Genomic DNA, 18,250 nt, shown 5'->3' with positions numbered 1-18,250 from the left:
AAGGCTGTAGACAACTTGAATGATGCCGCCTGGTTGTTAAAACCTTCATAGGTTTCAAGAGAAATTTGGAATTGTATCCTAGATTTCACAGGAAGACACTAAAACTAAACCGTCACGTGAGGGTTTGTGAACCTCTCCTGCGAGTTTCTGCCAGACTTCTCACTGCAGCATTTTGATTCAATCGGAGACTTTTAAAGCAGTTATTCTGACACCCCGATAGTGCATGCATTAGTTTCTCAGCATCACTCTGGGTCAACGTGTTCCTGATTTTAGAGACATTACAGTTGAAAGACAGCAGTCCCGCAGACTTGTTTAATGTGGTAGTCATCTGGTAAACCCTGGTCAATAATATCTCAAGTTCCTCACAGTGGCATCAAAAGTCGAAGTGATCCCATCTGGTGTGATTGCAGATAACACGTCACTAAGATTTTTTTAGGCTAAATATAATATCTTCTGTTTTATCCAAATTCTCGAGCAGAAAAATACAGGTCATCCAAGTTTTATATCATTAAGAAGAACTTCTTGTTTAACCAGCTGATCAGTATCATCTGGTTTATTAGACAAATAGATTTGTATGTCATCTGCATAGGTATTGAATTTAATGGAATGTTTCTAAGTAATATTTCCTACAGGCAGCATGTATAATGTGAAAAAAATGGGTGCTAACACATAACTCCATGGGACGTCTTGGTAACGCCAGTCTAAGCTGAAGAGTCATCTTTAACATGAACAAAGAATAAAATATGAGTGAAACCAGGTTACTGCTGGTCATTTAACCACAATAAAAAAGTTATTTATTTTAGACATGAATTTTAACTTTAAATTTGCTCAGAATACTACAATCTTCTTTGGGTGATAAGTAATAAATGAGAAGAAAATGTTTGCATTTACACGGTAACAGCACATGCTGAAATTGATGTAGATAGTGTACCAGGCCATAGGATTGCGCAGTTGCTTGTTTTTGTAGTTAAGCCACACACACATGAATAAAGAGAACAATACACTAAAGCAGTTAACACAATCGCAGGTACCATGTATTTGTATGGTCAGGTGATGAATTGGATGCTAATATGGGTGAATCTCAACCATAAAACTACCAATACTGACGCTAAAACTAGAAGATGGACTGGGAGTCATGCCACTTCGCTTTGTTTGTTACTCACAGATGAGCAAAAGAGTTATTTACCACGGCGGTGGTGTGCATGCGCAGTAAAGGTCAATTCCTACTTTGCGCGTCCGCCATTGGTCCATGTGACGTAGCGAACAACAATGTTTACCTCCTCTGAGAAGCGCTTGTGAGAAGAGATACATCAACATCCTCATTTGTACAATCCCAGTTTAAAAGAATAAAATGATAGTCAGATGGCTCAGAACCCCTGGCGTGAAATAGAAAACATTTTAGTAAAAGAGGAGAACGACTGCCACCAGAAATGGAAATATAATGTTATGATTACATGATGTTATGCTATGAAACGCATACCAATGTAAACCCTGAAATGTAGAATGAACGGAACCTCTGGCGTATCTACGGTCTGTGTGCAAATCCAAAATGGTTTATGGACGTAATGTGAAAGATATGGAGTCTTAACATTGCTCCCCAGCCTCTGGCTGTCTCTGCAGCGGAGAATCATGAGCGTGGAAGAAAAGTTCTACCTTGGGAGGTGATTTGAAAAAGTGATGGTTGCAGTGGCTCCGTGCACCGTCGTCTTCTAAATGGATACCTTGAATGCAGCCCATTTTTTAAGGTTTCACTCATCCTTGTGTAAACCGGGCCCCAGTGTTGTGTTTTTTTTCTTTTACTCCTTAGAAATTTGCTTTAAAAAATTCTATATTTCCTTAGACATTTGGATTACTTGCTTGGTGGTCTGTTTTGGCCCACAGGCCTTATGTTTAACACTGGTATGAAAGTCTTTAAGTTGATTCTCAAAGGAAAAATGCTCTGCATTAATGTTAATCATGAGTCTTTACATGCCCTGAACCTTTCACTCTTAACTTGCTGTCAAATTAGGGGCTCCCAGTGCCCAGCCTGACTGTGGGCATTAAACAAATGCGAACGAGATTTATTTATTTATTTATTTGTTTATTTATGTATTTAAAGTCAACATTTCAGTGCAAACTGGACGTGTAAAAGAACCGTGAAGGCGAACAAAGAGCCAGTGTGTGACCGACCGACCGGCGGCACCGAGACGTCAGTGTCTGTGGCACGAAGCGGCGGAGCGGGTCGCGGCCGGTAGCGACGTCACAGTGACGGCGGCTCCACAGCAGCGGCGGCGGCAGACTGGCAGGCTTGGCAGGCTGGCAGCAGCAGCGGAAGGAGGCGGCAGCAGCAGCAGCAGCAGCAGCGGAGAGTCGCTCCGGAACTCGGCGGAGGGAAACAGCGAGTCCGACCAAGGAACTGCGTGGACGGTGACTTCTCCGCTCCAGCAGCGTCAGGTAAAAAAAAAAAAAAAAAAAAAAAGATACATATCTAACAAAAACCTTTAAGTGTTTTCACTCTGGGAATTCTTTAATCGTTTTCTTTTTTAAATAAGTCAACTAGCTTGTAGGAGCAGGGTGGCTACTAAAAAGGAAAAAAAAGAAAAAAGAAAAAAAAGCGTTTCGGGTGGAATGACTAGCAAGAAGCGGCTGTTGTCGCCATAAACTGAGTGTTGCTATGGCACTTCAGCCAACATCCCACCTGCTGCTGCTGCACCCCCCTCCCCTCCCCTCCTCCCTCTCCTCCTCCTGTCAAACTCTACATGGACACATGCATTAAAACGGCACTTTTAACTAGTATTAATATTTCTTTCCACCTCTCGGGCTTGACTTGAATCGATTATTTCCCATGACTGGGCCATTTAAAGTAAGTTGAAGCCCACTAATGCGAAGCCTTTCTGCCTGTTGGTTCCACTCAGCAGGCAGGATAAAGGTCGTCTGTTTTGAGTGTTTTTCCACTCGAGTGCACGTGTGTCTGTGGCTTTAGGTGACAACACAGCACCATTTGTATTCCCCTCTCCCTCCCTCTGTTAACAGCTGTCTGTCTATTTCCATCTAAAGTAATTCCAGGGACCACAGAGGAGGTTTGGGCCAGTCTCAGGATGATGATAACCAGCGTGGCATCCCCCAGAAGGACATCGTCGCCAGCCGTGGGCCCAGACGACAGATGTCCGCAGTGAAGGTGCCTATTGCTGTACAGTAGTTTTCTATTCTCCGCCACCAGTGCATGCCAACGCCGGGCCTGTGATACAGAGGAATTCCATTACCCCTATCTCTTGGCTGCTGTGACAGAGAGGAGGAAATCACCATGCCATGCTTCCCAGAAAGGAGCGAGAATTATGAGTCAGTATGGAGCAAAATAAGAAAACTGTCACTCTTCAAGTCCACCTATAAACTTTGTAGATGGCTCATATTCTTATTTTAGGAGCAGGACCAGACCTTTTTTTTTTTTTTTCCCATTTTGTTGGCATCTGAAAACTACGAAGACACCTGGCATCTTTTTGCTTTCCATAAATGATTGCTGAATCCTTTCACATACACTCTGATGTCTGTATAAATTTCAAGGATTCCACTTATGGCTTTAAGTGGGTGCAAAGTGCTGCAGGGTGCATCCAAGTCGAGCGCTGTTCATTGTATTTAAGTTTGTACACCTCCTTATCACAGCTGTCAAGAGGGAGGATTCTTTTCTACAGTAACTAACCCAGAGTCACAGAGATAGCGGTGGGAAAAGGAGGGGTGGGAGGAGTGAGAAGAACAGAGAATGACTGTAAGGGAGAGAGCGCGCTTAACCCAGCCACTGAGTGACTCTTGTATCCAAGGACGAAGGTAGCAACGCATCCAAACGCCACTCCTCGCCCACGGACTGCTGTGAAGAAATGAGGCGGACACATAGGCACTCAGCGGCGTTCATATAGGCTCAACAACCTGCTGGTTCTTCTTCACGGGGCCCTTGGGGATTGACTCGTTCGTCTGGAGTGCCAGGGCTGATGACTGAGACAGATCATGACCACAGATAGTGAAACACATACAATCTAGATTCATTTAGCTTGAATGGGAGTTTCTTGCTTTCTTTTTCTCTATTTTTTTCTCGTCGAGGAAAAACCAAAACAAAAGCGTCTCTTTCTAATTTCAGCGGTGTCCTCGCGCCTAAACCGGCCCACGTTTGTTGTATGTTTTCGGCAGAGGAGCCGACCGGAGAGGACGTAGTAACAGGTGCTGCGTGCCAGTGTGGAATTGGAGGTGTGGAAGAGAGCTGAAGATCATGGGGAAATCCAACAGCAAGCTCAAGCCAGAGGTGGTGGAGGAGCTGACGAGGAAAACCTACTGTGAGTTCCCTTCAGTCGTTTTCTTTGCTCATTTTCACAAAAGAATTTCCTCAACTCCTTTCATGCCTTTTTAAGAAATTCAAGAAAAGAAGCCAATGGGAATAGCGAAGATTGATTTTGTTATTGCTGCAGTCTTCTAATCATGTTTTCCACGCACTGTGCACCACCACTTGCTGCTGAAGGGCTTTTGCCTCCGAGGATGTATTGGGATTCTACATCTTTCTCATTATTGGCAGAACACAGCTACGTCTAAATGTCAGCTGAGAATAAGCTCCCCCGTTTGATTTAAATTTACATTTAAATGTTCTGTGGAAGATTGTGATCAGTTAAGGTCAGGACAAAAAGTTGTAATCAGCATCTTTAAATCAGGCTGTGGCGTGAATTATGAATATGGAGAAGCTTTGTTGGTGTCCACAATCAAGAATAGGCGTTTCTATAGACGGGGACGTGGTTTTCTATTCTATACATGGTACTTGTGTCTTAAAAATTCCACTTTTAACATGTTAGAAGTCAAAATTCTGGTTTTTCATAAGTTCATCGATGAAAGTATTTACATTTTGAATGCAGTATTACCCCTGAAAGTAATCTAGTTTATGTGTATGCCTCAGAATGGAGAGGAACAGTGGGCTGGCAAAGAGTTGAGTTGAAAACTGGAGTGAGATGCAGCTTCTGCTTAAAAACTTCTCCTGAACACAAACTAGATCTCCATTTTGTCCAGTCGAATGTGAGCGGGGATCACACCGAGGACTATGACCGGCGATGTCTCCTCTCATGACATCATTTCAGTGGTATTTCTGGAACTCTGCATTATTGTTATTATTATTATTATTATTATTTGAGCAGTGTAGTGCAGGTGTGGGTGGGAGTTGACATCCACTGGCTGCCTAATGACAGTGTTATTTGTGTGGTGGGTCTCTCCACAGCAGAGCCAAGGAACGCTGCTGTAGCAGGAAATTGCTGTGGAGGAAGATTAGGCTTCACGCTGGGCTGGCCTGCTTGCCGCTGTCCTTTTACTCTCTCTTGCTCTCGTTCCGTCCCACCCTTTCACCCTGCCTCTCTCGCTTCGCCCCTAATTGCCCTCTGTGAGCATAGGATGGAATGGTGTAATTAGGATCCTGTCTGGTTAACATCTCTGAGAGGTGCACCAAGCATTCTTTCCAGCATGATCCTTCTCCCTTCTTCTGTTGTGGCTTGACGGGAGAATCTGTCATTCCCCCTTTCCGTCATGGCACTGCTTCCTTTGCTCGCTCTCCCATGAGAAACTCGTCTGCTTTTGTCTGCCATTTTATTTGCTATTCAAAGCTTTCTTTTGGTTCTTGACAGATTGGGGACTTAGTAAATTTCTCTGTGTCTATGTGTCTTATTGTTTCAGTGGTATAAGAGCCTGGGTGGATTTCTCCGCTAATAATGTGAAATGTGAAAAGGCAGCAGACGAGGCCAGGCTAATAATACATGTTTGTTTTTTCAGGAAATTATTTGTGTAGATTTCTGTTTGAAGATGCAAAATTTGACGTGTACATTCTTCACCAAGACAGTTCAGGCCATCGAAAACAGGCTGGTGCAAAAGCTCGTGATTTTTCTGTTATTTGGCGAAAAATGTGGAGAATGTTATCAGCCTACTTCACAAACGCTTTTGCTGCCAGGGAAGCCTTTCTAAATGGCTTCTCGGGAATCCCATGGAGAGACTCAGGATCCTATTAAGAAGTCCACAGGATGTAGGCAAAGCCCGTGCAATATCATGATGATTTGGTTGGCTGTCAAAAGGGCGATGACACTGAAAGTGACAGAGTCACAAGCAGGATGTGTTCCCGTGGACCCTGCGGGGCTCTGGACTCCCCTGCAATTGAATGATTCCATCGTTGTCTATTGCGTCGGACCAAGTAATGTTTTTTTGGTTTTTTTGCTAACCAAATTGTATCTATGGTAAATTACCTCAGTTTTTAGCTGCATTGGCCATTGACGGCAGTTTGATGGTGGCTGACTGACATGAGATTGGCCGTGACATTTGTTGCCTGGGTTCAGGTCACATGATGAGCTTCTTGGTGAAACACTGAGCTGAACAAATTGAGATTGAAGTGATGTGACCCGTTCAACTGATCAATAACTTCTGTGTAATTATACTGTAACCCAGCGTGTAAAGTGTACATTTCATCTCCAAAAATCCTCTTTTGAGAGGAATGTGGTTTCAAAGATCTTATTTACTTACACTCTCTTGTTTCCTCAGAAATAACTATGGAGGCGCTGCTCAAGGTTAAACATTACAGCAGATTGAATCAGTGATTAACTGACTCGCTGTTTGTTGTGTTTCTAAGCTTCGCCTTAGGCCCAGGAGAAGTGGCAGAGGACACCGTCTTATTCTCAGACTCCAGCAGCAGCAGTAGGAGTTCAGAAGGCCTCTCTCAAAAGACCACCTGGTTAAACTAATGTTATCGATTTCCAGCTTTTGTTTTCATGAGTAACCCCCGAGGCCAAGGGGCCGACGATTGCTTTGGATACTTGAGAATGTAAAGGCACAAGGGAAAGCCGTATGGGATTTGTTGATTAGATACTGGCAGATAACGGTGCTTGTGTGGGCACGATAACACATCCTGCCACATGAACTACTCTCTTTTTTTAAATCTGCGGCTGACCTTCATTCTCTCTGGCTGGTTTTGTCTTTTGGTGGCTCCCTGGGGTTTCCTCCCACGTGTCTACTACAATACTGGCCTGAAGAGCTTACTCTTCCTCTCTTCTGATATTACTGCTCAACTCAAACAAAAAAAAGAACTTTCCTGCAGTTCCACGATGACAATGTGTGAATATTTTCTTTTTTTTCAAAAGAAGTGTGAGTGACAGGATTGAGCCAAAATTATTAAGGCTTAAATGTTGCATATTGTTTTCTGGGACAATCAACATTCTCCTCTCAGTTAATGTTTATTTTTCTCTTTACAGTTACAGAAAAAGAAGTGCAGCAGTGGTAAGTGCGTGCATTATTTTTTAATGATGTGTAGTCATATATTACCAGTCCTGTCCTTTCTGATGAAACTCAGTGAGATTAGAAGGTCTTACCTTGACTCAATTGCAAAGCCTTTCTTGATATTTTCCTGCCAGAATTGGGTTTCTTTAGTCCACGGAGAGTGTATTTACAGTTGGTTTGATGCCTGATTTGAAGCCATCTCCCTCACACTTCCCTCAAATCAGACACGTTCTGAAAATAGAAATGACTTTGAAGCCTTTACTGAGACCGAAGGACTTTGAAGGCTGATAATACTGGTACAAGCGTATCCATCAAGCACAGCTCCACAACCTTTCTGCTCTGTTTGCAAGGGGGATGTCTGATAACAGAAGAATGGTGGGGCCATAAGGTTGTTTCACTGCCAGACCCTCACGGCTGCACAGCCTCCAGAAGGTGGTCGATTAGTAATCCTTCCCTGTCAGACTCTGTTCCTATTAGTCAGTGTGACCTGGACCAGCATCATCCTATTGTTGACTGTGCTATCTGCTTTCACTGTGTTAAGGCACATATGGATATATAAATTCTTGAAATGTGGCTACTTTTGTCCAGGAGGATACGTTTTGAAGGAGAAGGAAAAAAAGAAAACACCTGAAATGAGAGTGAATATTTCTTCAAAGTGTGAATTTCCGGAGGTTTTTCAGCAGGAACAATTTGACAGCTCCTGGCACATGGATAAGAACAAATTCATTCTTCATCAGAGAGATGATTCAAGCGTGAGCATACTCAGTGCTTTTGTTTGCTCCATGCTGCTGCCAGGCTATTGTGTGTGTGAAAATAAAAAAAAAAAGAAAATAAAACAAAGAGCAGTGCATATCAGAGGAGGGAGCGCTGTAATAAAGTGATCACTCTTCCATGTTCACACTTCAGTTGTCCTGCTTTGGTTTTGCGTTTCACGACCTAATTTCACATGCATGAAGAGAGCTCTGTCTCGAGACCTAGCTAGCCGCTTCTCGCGTCCCCTGTTCGAGGTTGTAGAAGGGGGGGGGAAGGAGTCAGGGCACATTGACAGCCACTTAGCCACAGTAGCAGCAGCAGCAGCAGCAGCATTAGATATCACCGGACATTGGCAGGTCCTGATTCTTGGAGCTGGCCCGTCTCCGGGGAGGACCGAGTGCAGCGGGGTGGAATCGCCAGGCACCCCCCTGTAACCTCCTCCCCGCCGGCTGTGCAGCCAGCCAGCTCGCCATCGCGCTCACTGTCTTTCGCAAGGGGAAGTTTGCATGAATCCTCACTTGAAGATCAGTGGCAATCAACACGGCTGAGTGTGAGGGATGAGAGGGAATTTTACCAGGGGAAATGCCAGATGGCGTGTAATTAGAGCACAGGCACAGACACAGAAGAATTAGCAGGGTTAGATACATTCCTGCATTGTCCATTAAATTTGTTCCCCTCTCTGATTCCCCTCTGAGGGAGCATCATTAGTATGCCTGTGGCCTACCTGAAATCAATAAGAAAAATGCTATAGCTCAGTGATGTTAAGGCCAGCGAGTCCGGAGCACAGGAAAGATCCGGCACAGCACTTTAGCGACCCACCATGACGGATGCCAAAAAGAAGGAGACAGTGCCAGTAATAAATACTTTATCTTCATGCAGGCTCCCCAGTGTGGTCTGATGCACAATGTCACGTCTGCTATGTTCCTACAAGACCAAGACATAGTTGCATTATAACACGACTGCAAGAACAGGCTGACTGCGTATGTGTCTTAGCACCAGTGTCATCGAGTTAGATCTCTTCGACATGTGATGTTCTTGGCAAGTAAGAGTGCTTCTGACTATGAGTCTGATAAATGCCACAGTGAGATCATGTTTACGCAGTGCTACTGTATTTACTGTACAGTGTAACTGGAGTGATTTTAGTACCACAAATGAAGCAGGCAGCATCATGCTGCATGTGTTATTGATGCTACTTTTAACTGCCTGTCTCAGTGATACACCGTTTTATTTTGCGTAAAAGTTAACTTAAGGACATTAAACTTAAACAATATTAAACTACAACAAACATCAAATAGAAAAACAGTCGTGTGTTATGAGGGCAAGCCTGTGGAAATAACATTATAAATGTCTTTTTATCTGTATCATTGTTATTGTGGGCATGTATTTATTGATTTCAGGTTTAATCCAGAGTGCATGACAGTGCCTCCGGTTCTGCTGCATCATTTTAGATCTTTTTTTTTTTTTTTTTAACTCTTGCTTTTTTTTTTTTCTTCAAAAATAAACTCTTTTGAAATCTTACTATGTCATACAAGCGAAGCAGAATCAGCACTCATCCTATTCACTGCTCACTCATTTAAAATACAATAAGTCCTTAAGGAGCTCTTAAGATTATTTTTGTTAAAGAAAAGGGACCTTCATGCGGTAAGAACCTAAGACATACTCGAGGGATATAGAGTTGTTCATCCTTAAAACAGAGTGACTCACCAGAAACCGAACTTTAAGAAAAGAATCAGTCAAAGTTAGAGCAACAGGGCTCTTTTTAGATTTTTAGAGCCTACATATCCCGTAATTCCTCACACGCGCTTCCTTTAGACTGCCCTTGGCCCTCAGGCGCATTCTTTGTCATACACCATACCTCACACTGGCTTTGTGAAAGCACTTCAGACAACATCACTTTTATTTATTTATTTTTTTTCTCTTGAGCTTCGTGAAGTTCCTTCAAAGCGTCAGACGTTGTGTTTGGAGAAGCTAAAAAGCACTCTGCACGATGAGTAAACTGAGTTTCAGGTGTACAGTCAGAGGAGTGCCCTTTTAAAAGCTTTTATTTTGTTAGGCACGTTGACTAAAATCCAGACTCCAATCTTATACACCTTTTTTTTTTTTTTTTTTTTAACCTAGATCATATTGTTTCTCTGATTCATCTTCATGAATTAATGCATCCTGTTTTAATGACAAGAAAGAAAACAGAGCCTGGCTATGAATGTTATTCTAGTGGAAAACCTGTGCATTTCCCTTCAAACCCAAAGATCCTAGTGTGGCTTTGGATCTTTTGCTGGTTTGGATAATCAAAATCTGGACAAACAACACATATTGGCAATGTATCAATGGATTGATTCGACACACAGAAGCATCAGTGGGTTGTGGAAGAACGACACACGACCACAACAGCCTGACACCTCCTCCTCACCTTGTTCACGCACTGCGGTGAGAATCATCCCATTCCTTCACCAGCACTTGTTGCCAGTCAGCCAGTTATGCATGTGTTGTTGTGAACAGCGTGTTCAGGCTGATTGTACGCTGGGCTTGAGGTGATGGTGGGTACTGGAGGCTCAAAACACGAGTCAGTAGCAGCAGCAGGATAAGCTGTTTGGCATTGGCAGATCAAATTTAATGGTTCTTTTTTGAGCTCTGACGCTTATCCCAATAAATGTGCATTCCTTACAAATTGGGAATAATTTAAACAGGAATGAAACAGGTTTTCTAACAGTATTAGATTTATTGGCACAAAAAAAAATTATTTTCCAAACACAAATGTCCAAATTCCCCTACATTATGTATTGTATCGTCAAACAAAAACACATTACTGGACTCAAGTAACTTTAAATTAATGGAAAAAAAACATCCAAATGAACATTTCATATTCAGTCAAAGGAAATACGTGTTCTTTTTGTGTTTGCTCTACTGACCAAAGCACTTTTGCTCCAGTGTAGCTGTTGCTTACTATCCTACTGAGTTATGACACAGTTGGATATGAATATTTGTTTTCCCACAGTCGAGCTGTAAAAAGTGACTAAAGAATTCAGGTGGAATGGATTGGCTTTGGATTGCGATATGCATTGTGTTTTCTGTACTTTGAATACCAATTAGGTTACATTCTGTGCAGTAGCGAGCTCGTCTTTCATTTCCCTGCATATCTTCAGATAATTCAAATGTGAGAATTACATGGTTCTGTTCTCGTTTGGCATCTCTTCCTCGCTGAACTTTTTCCCAGCTGTTCTTCAGAGCGTCTCCCCATCTCTTTAACTATACTGTGCAGTGCCTTCATTATCTCCAAGGCAGATTAAAAGTAAAGAGTTTAGAAGGAATAAGCGAGCCGCAGCAAGTGGAAAGAAATCGGTCCTGGCCTTTATTCTTCATCAGAACACTCGAGCTGGCCTTTATTATAGCCTTAACTCAATCAGAGGCGAACACGCGGAGCTCCCTCGTGTGAACTTGCGTCATTTTTTGGTGTTGATCAAGAGAAAAAGCTTTTCACAGTGTCTCTGCTATTTTGGTCTTCTCCATCTATTCGTCGAGCATTTATTTGAGTGAAGGCTAACACTCTTCCTCTTTCCTCCCTGACCGGTGAGCATCTCGTTAGACCCTGCTCCTTGATGAAGATAAACCGACAAACTGCCTACCGTTGAGTGACTGCGCCTGAAATTGCATATGAAATATTTCTATATTTAGGTTTATAGAGATGTTAAGGCGCTCTCCAGATATGTCATTTCCAGGGGCAAGAGGAAGCTCTCACACTTATCTATCAGCTTCGCATATTATCAAAAGAGGAGCCGAGCATAATTTGATTAGAGTTAACCACCACGGGCCTGCTATTGGATTAAGGGGATCGTCTTATCAGTGAATGAGACAAATAGCTTTGCACTTTACCTTTTTGATCCAGCACTCTCTTTAAAAAGGAATCGCTAATGGCTGCTGTCGGAGTGAGGAGGTGGCTTCAATGTGGCGTCATCATCGCCGTCCAACCTTATCTTGATCGTTGCATTATTAATAATTTAGTACCTCTCAGATTATTTCTAACTGAGATTCATCTTTCAGGTACAAAGGCTTCATCAAAGATTGTCCAAGTGGGCAGCTGGATGCGGTGGGCTTCCAGAAGATCTACAAGCAGTTTTTTCCTTTTGGGGACCCCACAAAGTTTGCCTCCTTTGTCTTCAATGTTTTCGATGAAAATAAGGTTTGTCATCAACTTTATGTGGAAAAAAAGATACATAATAATATACCTTGTATATAACAGCCAATAAGGTCTTGCTTCTTTGGAAGAAAAGTTCAGTTAGAAGACACAGTGTCTGAGGACTGAGCTAATCTAAAAGCCTTTATTCAGTTGGAGTCACTTTGTGAGAACCACAGCTCCTTCGCGCCGGCCTGCCAGCAGCTGAACTGTACAAAAGGGCAGCATCGTATGGAAATCATCGTCATCATTATTCCAGTAACTTCTTTTTTTTCTGAGGTAGGCTCTCAGGTTTTATACATATTTATTCAGACTCCATGTGAATCAAGGTAATATAGTTTTGGCCATTGAAATATATTTAATTTCAAAACCACAATGTAATCAAAACATATTTTAAAAGCATTATTTCATCTAGAGTTGGACAGTCAATGTTCCGTGACAGTTTCTCCAAGTGTTATGTGTAGTAATTTTTTTAGATTTCTGCGGGTACTTGAATGTAGTTTCCATTCACTTGAAAAGACTGAGAAGAAAACGTATACAGTACATCCTAAATCATGTGAGGGGATGACGCCCCCCATATCAAACCACATTGCCCCCCTGAACTCCCATGCGACACATGCTTCGCTAATGTTTTTCTACCAGCGATTAGTGTGGACGGCTTATAGTGGATGCTTTTAGTTTGATTTGAAATATCCGGTAGGTCCAGTCTCCACACTGTGGAGCTGTCATCACTTAGTATTTAGCAGGTTATTGTCAAAGCTGTTTCTGATGAGCAATGAATTCAGTTTTTTTCCTGAACCTCAGATCTTTCTTGTTGCCCCCAGGAGCTCTGTGGCACTACACCCCCCAACCCCCCCCCCCCCCCCCCCCCCCCCCCCCACTACCCCCCACTCCCTGCTGGGGAAGCCTTCTCCATTCTTAAAAACTTTCTCATTGGCTGTTATGGTATTGTCTCAGGATTTAAACATCAGGATGCAAAAACATGCACCTTGATTTGACATAAAGATAAGTCATGGCTTCAGCTCTCACATATAATTGTACACCTTAGATTAAAAAAAAATACACCACAAATAGTTTTTGTGACAACCAGGTTTTCTGTGTGTATTTCTTTAATTTCAATTTTTTTCAATGAATCTTCCATCTCTGCTACGTGTTCCGTGTGTCTGCTCAGGATTTAAAGCTAGTTTAAACAGGGCCACGCTGTTCAGGCTCCATTTGTCTGAACAAATCCACATTATTGCAACTACGCTAGGATTATTCAAATCGTGTTTAGGAAGACAAACTGTGGACGAACTGCTCTCGGGATGTTGGTGAGCCCCACGAGGTTTATTGACTGAGTTAAGAGGCTTTGTGTCAGGAAGATCTGAAAACCCCCTCGTCTGATGTTTATCTGTGGCCTTCATTAGCGCCGGGCACCCTGGAGTTCAAGAATGCGTTGATCTTTACAGTTTTTATGACTTACGTAATCACCAATGCATGACTTCAGCGTTTTCTGCCGAGTCAGATGTCTGATGGGGATAAAGTTAGCTGACCCCGAGGGCCAATGCGTGCACCTGGCTTTTTTTTTTTTCTTTTCTTTTCTTTTTTTGTTTTCTCAAAGAAGACCCAGTAGTTAAACCTGTGTTGAGGTCAGAGATAGCAGCTCTCGCAGTATAAACATCTTGTGAAGCAACAAGGTCTTTTCATATCTGTTGATACTGTGGATTAACCAAGTCTTTTAACGCCGCGCTAACAGGCAGTTGATTTATAGGTTCTGCTTGTGTTGTATAAGCTGTTTTCACACAGAATGTCAGTTACATTCCTTTGACTGCACTTCACTTTGATTTGACCCATCACATCTCTTAAGATTGCATGTGAGTAACTCAGCTTTAATTTTTAATTTGATGATCATTCATGTCAGCAGGCATCTCTTTCTGCCTTAAAAGGAATGCTGAAGGTCATCATTTCTGGCGGGTAATTTGACATTCTTGGCTTCATTGGGGAAGATTTGACGTATGAAATTCTACTGAAGCTAAGGGGATAAGAGTCGGAGTGAAGAGAAGACGATTTGTCTGTCACACCCGTTTATGACGTGAAATGATAAAGGGAAAGGCAGAGATGCGGGTTGTTTGTTTGTGTACTGTAACTTTTAGACTACAGACCAGTGGCATCTATCTTCCTAATGACCAGAGGTGACACATTTCTGCCTCCGGAGAGAGCCAGGTGCAGTGCAAAAAATAGCACCTGACTTGGAGCAAATGTCTGGCCCCGTTTTCAGCAGAATACAGCGAAGGACGTCACGAAACGAGAGCGATGAGCTCATGAGAGTACCTCTAAAGCAAATGTGAAGTGAGGCACTGGTATTGTCTCTCCGACACTCCCGCTCACTCTCTCCCACTCTCTCCCACTCTCCGCTTGTCACTCTGCAGGACGGACGCATCGAGTTCTCAGAGTTCATCCAGGCCTTGTCAGTGACTTCCCGAGGGACTCTGGATGAGAAGCTGCGATGTATGAAGATGCTCCCTCCTCCCCTTTGCTTTTACACATTTACATGACTGCCATGCATTGCATATGAAAGAGGCCTGAGAACACTGACTGTAAGATTATTCTAAAGATATGGTCGTCTTTTCAAAGCGGGGTTTGTTCCCACACCTCTTGTTGCCTTTGTTTTGAAATCTGAAACAAAGTGAGATTTTACATTACAATTGGAATTGCATATTCAATTCTAAAAGCTCTTGTTTCAATAGAAAGCTAGAGACCTTTATATTCTCCCGTTATCCTTCAGTATTTGGTATTTTAACAAATGTTTTTATTTTTATTTTTTTTATTTAGGGGCTTTTAAATTATACGACCTGGACAACGATGGCTACATAACCCGTGACGAGATGTTGAACATAGTGGACGCCATATATCAGATGGTGGTGAGTGTTGCCAAATATGAAACACAAACTCCGGGATTGTCTTAAACGATGTATTGTAATGTAAGAGTGTAATGTTTGGATATCTTAGGGAAACACTGTGGAGCTGCCAGAGGAAGAAAACACACCAGAAAAGCGAGTGGATCGCATTTTTGCAATGATGGACAAGGTCAGTATTGAAATACTCAAAGCTTAGAGAATATAATGTTAAAGTCGATGTCCCATTTACTTTCTATGGTTCGACATCAAACTTTGCCTGCCATCGATACAAGTCCTGCAATTGTGATCAGTTTACTCTAAAGGGGGCCGACTCTGCCGTTGTTGCCACCCTCAGGGGTTTGCTATGGACACTGTTAAGTTTAGAGCTGTTAGCTGCAGTCATCACAGCGTCACTAACACTGCCCGCAGTCTATAAACATCCTATATAGTATCCTCCACCTCCAGCCCTCAGTGCTAATGCCCCCTCTACCAGCTCCAAGAACCTCCTCAGCTTTAGTGAAAGACGAGCTGCAGCCTGCAATGGCCGTGTTTTTTCAGCCCGCTGTGGACGAGAGCGGCTCGCAGGACGGGCGGTGCAGCACAGGGCCACTCAATGATTTGTATTGGCAGAAAGTGGCGACTGTCCAAGTGCACTGAACCAAACCATCAGTCCAACCGCAAGGACCATGAGGAACATAATTTAGCCCGAGAAGCTCTTTTGCCCCCTGCTGGCATCTCCGTGCAAAAGCAATGCAAGGCTTCAGTTTCACTCTGTTTCACATTTTGCAGAATGCAGACGGGAAGCTGACTCTGCAGGAGTTTCAGGAAGGTTCAAAGGCAGACCCCTCTATTGTTCAGGCACTGTCTCTCTATGATGGACTCGTGTAGGAATGTAAGGTGAGTGGAGCTTTAATGAGCTCATACCTGCATACATCTCTGCTTGAAGGATTTTTAATCCCAGGTCATGCTTCGGCTCTCCAATAATACTGTGGGGAAGAAAATTCACTCCGTGGGCTGAATCCAAAGTGAAGAAGCCACTTTCTGCTCTCAGTTTGTTCTTATGAATTATTCAAATGGCCCACTTGTTTACTGGCAATCAACTGGTCTCGCAGTGCTGAATGAAGAGCGAGACAGCCCTCTCCTCTCACTGCCTAATGTAATGCACTGACGGCTGCCAATTGTTGCTGACATCCTGCTCTGCGTTTTGTCAACTGTGAAGTGAGCTTGTGAAGACATATTTTAGTGATGTAGCCGCTCTGTCTAGTGAGCCTCCAGCATGCCCTCGACACACCCAGATATCACCACACACTGCTCACCTTTTTCAAATGGTAATCCCTTTTCACAACTTCCCAGATGGACCCGATTCAGCCTCCTCCAGCCCGCCACACACCAACAGCACCATCGCACCTGTAACGAGAGGAAGTCTCATTTAGCACCATTACCCAGAAGCGGACTACAAACTTTTGTTGCACGGCCACATGGCATCTGTATCCAGTCGCTGTCCGTCCACACTTTCAATAAGGATCCTGTCCAATATATCAGATGTAAACGGACCAATCCAACGTGTCAGAAACATTTCCGGCATCCCTACAGCTACATGGTGCCACGTAGACCCCCCCCCCCCCCCCCCCCCCCCCCATGGAGTGTCGTGGACCGTGCATGGACATATCGCCAAGCCTGATTTCGTGGTTTCCCCGTGGATAGTCCGATGAACTGAATCCTCCTTGTTCACATGCTGTAAAGTGCTGGAGGTGCATGAACTGCTCCGAGAGAACTGTCGCTGCTTCACCGCCACATGGAGAGCCTCTTAAGCCGGGAGAATCTGGAAAAAATGTGTTCCTTGGTGATAACTTGAACAGTCAACTTCAAACAAGCAGTATAGTGTATATTATAATGTGTAAATATAATGGTAATTTATTTTCGGCTTTGCTGCATTTATGGGAATTTCCCCATAAATCTGGAATGAAGTTTTAATTTTTTATCGAAGCTGTTGAAATGTGCACTGTACTTTTCATCCTCATTGTTGGGTCATTGCTTTCCTCTCGCATCTCGTCAGGGTTCCCGGTCTGAGCAGACTAGTATTTTTATTTAAACTGGAATGCTGGAAGTAGCACACCAGAGTTTTACAAGGATTATTTTACTATGTTTGCAGTCTGTGCATCCTTTTGTGTTTCCATTTCCCCGTTAGCACGAGTGTCTGGTGTCCGCGCTGCTGCAAAGCCACATCCTGAACGACACGACCGGGCAACGCCGCCACTTCCCACAGCTTACATCTGAATTGAGGCTCAGCATTTCCTTTGAGAGCATCGTCCTCCACCCTCAGCAACACAAAGCCCCGGTCATTGCGAGGCACAAACAGACATCAATTCTGGTTGTAAAGCTTTTTGTGAGCTGTGTGGTTGTAGTTGTCCACTCGGTATTTGTCCTGTGTGAGGCCGGAGCATGTGATGGTGTCTTGCTCCATCCTTAAGGCAATAAGAGGTTTCATCAGCTTCATTCAGTTTATGCGTTATGCAAATTATATTTTACTGAATTATAAATGTCATTTACCTGTTGACTGACTGTATAAGAGCACAGAATAAAAATGCATTTAAGTGGCTACATTTTCTGTTAAGTTGCCGCTCCACTGATGGCTGATGCTCATTTGTCTATTTTCCCAATTTTTCATTTTCCAATCACGTCTCAAGTAAATAATCGCGAATTGCACAGACCCCAATTCATTGTATTACTAATGGAATCAGTATTGCACTGTGCGTACGCCCCTGCTGATTAAGAAATCATCAGTGCCTGTTGTGGTTTGAATAGAAAATCCAACCTGCCAACTTGCTCTGTGCTGTCAGCCTGCATTGTGTGGCTGTGTAATCAACACTGACTTGCATAAAACTGATGTCTGGGCTTTGATTAATGAGGTTCAGTGGTCCTACTCAGACCTACTTTTTTTCCCCTGTTTTCTTCTCATCCGGGACAGGCGCAAGTGTTGTAAACAGAAGTGAGGCTTCGGGACTTTTATTGGTTGCTGTTCTGTGCTTTGGGTACATCTTTGATTCATTTTGTATTCCACAATAACTTTCAAATGTAGCATGTGTAACTAAGTGCAGTAAAACACAAGTGGATTTTGAAGTGAGCTTCTTGTCTCAAAATATTCTGAGTTTCTGCTACTTACGTTGGGGGCGGGGGCATTGAGTTATTTACATTC

General features: G+C 43.2%; 1 protein-coding gene across 2 annotated transcripts; it reads left to right on the top strand.

The window, feature by feature from the left end:
- Nucleotides 1–2,303: 2,303 nt before the first annotated feature.
- Nucleotides 2,304–18,178, top strand: ncs1b (neuronal calcium sensor 1b). Of its 2 annotated transcripts, none has more exons than XM_080500196.1 (10): nt 2,304–2,433; nt 3,037–3,157; nt 4,159–4,301; nt 7,233–7,257; nt 12,046–12,184; nt 14,587–14,665; nt 14,990–15,078; nt 15,167–15,244; nt 15,844–15,951; nt 16,408–18,178. In XM_080500196.1, exons 3-9 carry the CDS (start codon nt 4,238–4,240, stop codon nt 15,940–15,942), a joined length of 573 nt encoding a protein of 190 aa, XP_080356322.1. In that variant the 5' UTR covers nt 2,304–2,433; nt 3,037–3,157; nt 4,159–4,237; the 3' UTR covers nt 15,943–15,951; nt 16,408–18,178. The 2 variants fall into 2 exon arrangements, with proteins under 2 accessions (XP_080356322.1, XP_080356323.1); XM_080500197.1 differs by having other exon boundaries at nt 4,109–4,301.
- The last annotated feature ends 72 nt before the right edge of the window (nt 18,179–18,250 follow it).

This window comes from Blennius ocellaris (genome assembly GCF_963422515.1).
Source record: "Blennius ocellaris genome assembly, chromosome: 7".
NCBI classification, from domain to species: domain Eukaryota; kingdom Metazoa; phylum Chordata; class Actinopteri; order Blenniiformes; family Blenniidae; genus Blennius; species Blennius ocellaris.
This window is presented reverse-complemented; position numbering and strand designations above follow the sequence as displayed.